This window comes from Dasypus novemcinctus, chromosome 10 (genome assembly GCF_030445035.2).
Source record: "Dasypus novemcinctus isolate mDasNov1 chromosome 10, mDasNov1.1.hap2, whole genome shotgun sequence".
NCBI lineage: Eukaryota > Metazoa > Chordata > Mammalia > Cingulata > Dasypodidae > Dasypus > Dasypus novemcinctus.
Genome location: NC_080682.1, coordinates 73143113 through 73150561, shown reverse-complemented (window position 1 = coordinate 73150561; position 7449 = coordinate 73143113). Strand labels below are relative to the sequence as shown.

Sequence of the window (7449 nt, the reverse complement as noted above, 5' to 3'; positions counted from 1 at the left end):
CTTCTTAAACACAGGCCACGAACAAAGCCCGGCTTTTCTTTCCAGAGACCGGTGTCGGCGGAAGAACAGCAGGAGAGGCCAAAAGATGACTGTGAAAAGAGGGGGACTTTTGACAAAGCCATCAAGAAAGTCACGCAGAGGAAAAACATGGTTAGGAATTTCCCCTATGTGGCAGCATTTGCCCTGCAGAACAGCAAAAGTGTGCAAATAGGCTCCCCAGACCCCAACCGTAGCTCGCTTCTGCTCAGGGACGCTTTTTTCTGCACCCTTCTCCCCCGCTTAGCTTTCTCTCCCTGGATCCCCAAAGCGTGGACCCTGTCAGAGGGACCCACCAGGAGAGAGGAGACAGTTAAAAGGCATAGGTGGTGGCAGGGTCTCAGCCACCAGCCCCCTCACGTCCACACCCGCCCCTCCCCTCTAGATGTCCGGGCGAATCCCGGGTAATCGTTTTCCCGGGAGGGGCCGGGCGCGCTCGGAGGCACCGCCTCGGCCTGGGTTCCCCGGGAAAAAACCAAAACACAACACCCGCGAGGGCTGAGGGGGTTCCTCGACCTGGCCAGGATGAATTGTGACAACTTCGGCCGCTTCTACCGCAGCGCCGAGGCAGCTACGGAGACAGTGTCCAGGGCAGTTCGGCGCAGCCGGAGCGCGTGAAGCCGAGCGGTCGCCGTGCGCCTCTAGCTCCTCCCTTTCGGCCGCGGGTCCCGGGACTCCGGCTCCAGTGTTCCTGGTGGCAGTGGCTGCCGAGCCTGCCAACCCAGTTCTCGCAGTCCTGCTGGTGAAGGAGAGCAATCCGATCTGCCCCCCGGGCCGAGCGCAACCTGCCAGAGTGGCCCAGCCCCGCGCTCCCGCACCAGCCCCGAGGCCAGCGCCGCCGCAGCGCGGGCCACGGCCAGAGCCCCGCACCGCAGCCGCCCGCGGTGGGGGGCGGGCTGGGGGCGGGGCGGTCAGGGCCGCCTTCCCCGGCGCGATCCCGGAGCTCAGCACCCGGCGCTGCCCAGCCACCTCCCCTGTCGCCTGCCAGCAAGTTTGGCAGCTGCGAGCCCAGCGCGCCACAGGATCCAGGCACATTTGTTTTCTCCTGGCTTCGGGGTGCCCCTCTTGGCGGGGACCCTCGGGAGCAATGCCGATGGATGTGGTATTAGTTTTGTGGTTCTGTATGTGCACCGCCAGGACAGGTAAGCACTGCTGGGGCGGTTGGGGGATCCGGGAAAAGGGGGAGGGGCTGCCTCCTGCCCAGAGCCCACTTGTGCTGCAGGAGACTTGGAGCAGAGCTCCGTGTTGCTCCGGGGGTGAAGGGGCGGGCGGTGCAACCTCGGATCTCTCTGCCCTGCGCAGGGTGAAAGGGTGAGAAGCGGGGCTCAGGGTCTTGGAAGGTGTCCCCAATGAGTGTCCTCTGTGCACGGGGGACGCAGCCCGGCGGAGGCAGGAGTGAGGGGCGCGGCCAAGCCGGCGCGCCCTCGTGCTGCTCCTAACCTTCTCACCCTTGCGGAGTCGAAACCCGCAAAAGGCCGGTGCGTGAGTCCCGCACCCCTGAACTTGAGAGGTGCGATGGAAACCGTTCTTCTCATTCCCTGACTGGTGGGGAAGGGGCAGCTCCGAGAGTCGCACCCTCAGATTGAGCGCTTCCGGCGGGCGCGGCCGGGGACCTGGCGGGCACCGCTCGAGGAGAGGGCTTCCAGCTAACCCCGGGATTCCTCGATTTCTTCTTTTCCCCTCTTGACTCACCAGGGGAACTTTAGTAGTGTTCTCTGCCTCCCGATTCCTGCCCCCAAAGGCTGGAAGGACAATTATTCGGGGAACTGGAGCAGTGGAGACAATCAGGATGGATTTTCTCAAGCTCCAAACCAGTTTCCCCTTGCAGTAATGGCAGGTTTGGGTGTGTGTGTGGCGGTGCGAAGGTGGAGCAAGGATAACTGGCGCAGTTATTTCCAGTCCTTACTTGGTTCTGCCTCTCGAGACGTAGTTGTGAAGACTCAAAGCGCACCTCCTTCCTTCCCCCTCCACCGCCATCCCCCAGGTTCCTGAGACTAGGAGACCGGCTCGCATCCGTCCCCTCCAGAGGGCTGGCAGTAGATGCCCCAAGTGGGGTGGTGGGAAGAAGGAAATTGGCAAAAATAGGATCCGCCAACGCAAAGAGCTGGGGGCGTTTTCTTTTACAGCAGTCATCGTGCGCGCGGGCTGCCTACTTTGCTCCCCAGAGTCGGTGTGGGGTCACTCCCTCTCCTTTGTCTGTTCCGCCTTTACCACCCTGTTTTCCCTTCTGTAGAGGCATTCTCTCCTTCCCAGGCTGAGGAGTAAGTTTACCCGCAGAGGGTTGGGGAGAGGGGCCGTGGCATGGTTGGCTCAAAAGTTCCCTCCAGTTGCACCCCAGGCGCCCTTCTTTGATAGGTGGCCCACCTGAGGATCCGAGAGTTGGGCGTCTAGGAGCTTCCTGCTGGATCCTCCTGTTTCCTCAGGATTGAATGGGCAGCGGCTTTCCCTTTGCTTAATCGAGGAGGAGCATCGGGGTGTGGACTTCTCAAAGGGACAAAAGGAAACCCCTTTCCTTTCCTTGTCTCCATTCAGACTTCTCAGGCTGCGGAGACACCATGGCATAGCCCAGCTTAGAACAGCAGCTTCTTGAATTCCAGCCCAAAGGGATGGGTTAGTCTTTTAAAACCAGGAACGCCTCGGCAGTCAAGCACCTGACAAAGCTCAGGACAGGCTGGGCTAGTGAGAAAGATGGGCTATCGGCCCTGAGCGGGAGGATTTGGTGGGCAACTTACAGAGGAAGGAAGACAGGGAGAAACTTGAGAGGGTAGAAGGAAGCCCTTCTGTCATTTCACACCGCCAAGTGCAGATAAACACCCAATATGCCCAAATCCTTTTGTTTTCATTTACCCATTTAAAAGTCTGCTCAAAAGTCCCCACCCCCCCATGTGGAGTGGATTATGTCTCCAGGGATGATCGCTTATGGAGAAGATCTTTAAGAACACCCTCTGCTTCCCCCACATTCCCTTTATATCTTGTAAAAATACTTCTGTAGGGAAGATTCATTCATGCATTCATGCATTCATGCATTCATTCAACAAACAGCTGAATGGCTCACTGGGTGCTAGGATTGCTTATGCAAAGAGCAAGTGGTTTCTCCAGGGTAAGTGCCTAGACTTACAGGAACTTATAGTTTAGCTGAGAATCCTCACAGAAACTGGAAACTGTTTTTTATTGTTCAGCATGATGGGGAGGGGGACAATAGAAGTTTGTGTTATGGAAACACAGACGAGGGACTGTGGGGGTGAATTCTGTGGAGGGGTGGTGGTGGTCAGGGAAGGCTTTTTTCATGAAATGACATTAAGGACTTGTGTCTTGAAGGCTGAGCAGGGAGTTTTCCAGGCAGAAGGGCATTCCAGGCAGAGGAAACAGCTTTTGCAGGAAAGCCTGAAAGGGTCTGATCCATTGGTTGTGGCTGTTGTTTAGGGCTTGGTTTTTCTATCCTATTTGGCACTACTTGAACACCTGAGGCCACATATTTCTTTTTCCCAAATTATCAGAAGTCAAGAGGGACAGGGGACAGTTATAACTCAGTTCTTTCATTTATGATTTCTTGCATCTTGACGGTGTATGATCAGAAGCTTTCTGGGGGCAACCCCTTTGATTTTGTCCAGGAACCACTGTCTCAGCATCACACATCCCCTCTCTCCTTAGGTAGCAAAGGTTGATTAGTTTATCAGGATCCAAGCAGCTGCTTGGAAAGTTTATTTGTCAAGTGCGACAGTTGTCTTGGCTTTTAACAGTTCAAGATGATATAAACATGTGGTTCACTTAGCTGCTCAGATATCAGCACCTTTTAATGGAAATGAATAGATGATATCGTGCACATTTAATTAAAGCAGGACTGCAGTGCAGTAGTAGTTATATATGAAGAGATCTATTGATAGGTTTCACAAGGAAATGCTGCTCCTTAAATTGCTCATTTTTCGGAGAACTTGTTTTAGAGTGGGAAGTAGAGTAAAGATAGGAGGTGATGTTCTCTAGTTCTCGTCATTTCTGTGTAAAAAATAATTCTCGGATTTTCAGGTACATCACTAATAACGAACTTTTAGAAGGCTACAATAATAGCAGTCATAAGATTATGTTTGTGTCTTTTCTCCAAGGGCTTGGAAGTGTAACTCTGGTTATTTGCCTAAAGCTTTCCAGTTTGGACTCCAGGGCAGGGTAGCATCAAAGGCCCAAGTGAATGCTTTTTGCTGCCACCTGCTGGAAAGGAGAGAGTTTCTTTTTGAAGCACCTCCCAGGCTGTGCATTAATTATGAATTGAGCAATGGAGCTGTGAACGTAAACCCCAGCCTCCAGTTGGATGTGTAAAATATTGGCTGACTTGGAATAGGCATAGAGCATATTCTTCAAGGAAATTACCTTTGGGATATTAAGAACTTTCTAGGGGCCCAAATCTGGTCAAGTGGTTGTGAGATTCTGCTTTCAAATGAGGTCTTGGAGCATCACTTTAGTGTCATTTCCCCCTGCATGGACCAGGGGAAAACAACTGCCATCATGGACAATGAGGCAGATTAGATTTGAAATGAGTCAGACCCAGGAGGATTTGCTTGGGAGCTTAGATCTGGGATCCTGAAGCTGGACCGAGTAGGTTTTGGACCAGCATACCTAAGCAGTGCTGGGGAGTGGCCAGCAGCAGCAGCAGCAGGTGTTCTAGGAGATTAGACAGAGGCTTTGAATCCCAGAGCCAGGTCTCTAGAATTTCTGCCACATTGACATTGCTGCCTCCAGGTCTTTTTTTCCTCCTCCCCAGAAGCTTTTTATTCTACTTAATTCCAATTCGCAGCTCCGGTCATTTGTAGAACAGTTACGTCCAAAGTAGAAAACGTTAATAGCATTTCCTTGGAAAGGGCAGTATCTCCATGCTTGGACAAGATTCAGAAACATTAAAATAAAAAAAAAGTTTTTTTAGTGTAAACAACATTCTCACATCATATATGGTTCAGGGGAGGCCATGTAAATGCTGCCTTATTAATAGGTTTCCTGATTCCCTAGGCAGTGTGCAAAGTGCTATCCTTTACATCAGCTATTGGCACGAGATATTTTCATACTGAAGGAGACCAATTAAAGAGAAAGAAGAAAACTATATCCAGAAGCCTAATTGACTTCTTTTCTCTTGCTGTGTTTTTATTGGGTATTTTCATAGCAAGAATAATACAGTTATCTTTAAACCAGAGGAGTCCCTTCACTTGCGGGTAGTGGGGAAGGAAGGAGTGGCAAGTTGTCAGAAGAATTGCTACCGCAAGAAGAAAGAAGAGAACTTTATTAACAGTATAACAATTTGTGAATTGGCAACACTATATGAAAGTAGGTGTTCCAAGGGGAGCATTGGGAATTCTTAGTCCAAAAAAAAGGGGCAGGGTTGGGGAATTGCAGCTATCTGGTGAGTTTTGGTCTACCGGCGAATTGGAACAGAGTCAGAAGAAAACTTGTACCAAGCTGCTTGGTTAGACCTTAGGCTTCTTTTCCTCTTAGTTCCTGTAAGCGGTGTCTCTGTCTCCAAGATGCACGTGCCTGTCGTCTGACTGTGTCAGCTCAGGGCTACTGTCTTTTCTTCCTCCATTGCTGAGAACCGTTTTGTAACCAAAGGCTTTAGAGTTTCTTCAACATTTCTGCTTTTAAATCAAGATCTTTCATAGCCTCACAGATGAAGATCAAACGTGTGCTGTCCCACGGTGCTACGGGGGTATCCAAGGTGTCCATGTAGGGCCAGTGTCATGCCACAGAGGAGGGAATATGTTGAAACTATGGCCAGTTGAGCAACACTGGGAAAATGAATTCAATCAAAGGACAGTGACAAGATTTCTGAAAGACACGAGAGGAATTTTATTTGGGGGCAATTGTTTTGGGGTAAGTGAAAGTAGTTATCAGAGATTTTGTTCTGTAGGGCATCGTAGGTGCAGATTTCGACATTGAAAGCCTGATTTGTTAGCATGATTTTGGGAGTGAAAGATTGTTGAACCATAGTCACTATTCTTGAAATAAAAAACAAATTAAAGATACTGGTTTAAGTATAAGGAGGAAAACGATTGACAGTGTTTGAAATATGCCCCTAATCAAGTCTCCCCGAGAACCATGATTCAGCCAGCTAAATAAATCCCAAGCCCTGGGAGTTCCTAGTTCCTGCAATATTTGAATCTTTCCTTTCGTATCCTTAATGTTTTGTTCAATTTTGCCAGATATATTTACATAAAAGCAGCATTGCTCCCCTAAGAGGTCACATGTCCCACCTTGCTGAGCTGTGAGGATACTGAATGGCCTGCGTTTTGTAGGACAGCCCCTGCTAGGTTATCTACCTCCAATTGTAAGTTCTCCAGTGCCTGTATGGTATCATTAAAGGTGTCCTCAATAGTTTTTTTTTCCCAAAGATTTATTTTATTTATTTCTCTTCCCTTCTCCCCCCCATTGTCTGCTCTCTGTGTCCACTCACTGTGTGTTCTTCTGTGTCCGCTTGCACCCCTCATGGCACCAGGAAACAGCATCTCTTTTTTGTTGCATCCTCTTGCTGTGTCAGCTCTCCGTTTGTGTGGCACCACTCCTGAGCGGGCTGTGCTTTTTTCACTCAGGGCAGCTCTCCTTGCAGGGTACACACCTTGTGCGTAGGGTGCCCCTGCGTGGCAGGGCACTCCTTGCGTGCGGCAGCTCTGTGCATGGGCCAGCTCCACTTGGGTCAGGAGGCCCTGGTGTCGAACCCTGGACCCTCCCATATGGCAGATGCTCTATCAGTAGAGCCACGTTCGCTTCCCAGTTGTTTTTTTTCAAAATATATTTTTATTACAGAAATTGTGAACTTATAGAACAATCATGCACATATGTAGAATTCCCATACAACACTCCTTCACCAACACACCACACTATGGTGAAACATTACAGGTTATGAGATAATAATCACTAGACTGTTACTACTCACTATGGTCTGTAGCATACATTTGGCGTATTTTTTCCATACACCCCTATTTTTAACACAGTACATCTTTGGCATTGATGCAAGAATTACAGTATTGCTGTTAACTATAGTTCATGGGGTACATTAATTGTATTTTTCCCCTGCTTCCCCACATTCCTACCACCCTGCAGTAGTGAAGTACATATGTTCTAGTTCACAGAAAGACGTTCTTGCATTTGTACTATTTACCACAATTCTCATCCACTTCTGGGTTCACTATGTTATTCAGTCTCTAGATTATTTTCTAGCATTCTTTCAATTGACATTTACATCCCTAGACTACCCTTTTCAGCCACAATCTGATTTATAAACCAGCTGCTACTCACTGTAATGCTACCATCAACTCTATCCATTTCCACACATTTGTAGTCAAGTTAATTAAAACTTCTACATACATTAACCATCAGTAGGTCTTCTCAGCCCTCCTCTTATTTCCTAATAACCTATACTATAGGTTTTAACCCCAT

The 7449-nt window shown here is 49.4% G+C and overlaps 1 protein-coding gene across 2 annotated transcripts in view; it reads left to right on the top strand.

Moving 5' to 3' along the window:
• Positions 1-928: 928 nt before the first annotated feature.
• NELL1 (neural EGFL like 1) overlaps positions 929-7449 on the top strand; it is a 1045701-nt gene continuing 1039180 nt past the window's right edge. The window contains exon 1 of one of the 2 annotated variants that reach the window (XM_058305642.2): positions 929-1178. In XM_058305642.2, the coding sequence (XP_058161625.1) occupies positions 1124-1178 (55 nt within the window). In that variant the 5' untranslated portion in view covers positions 929-1123. The remainder of the gene's footprint in view (positions 1179-7449) is intronic. The other variant, XM_058305643.2, reaches the window with a different exon arrangement.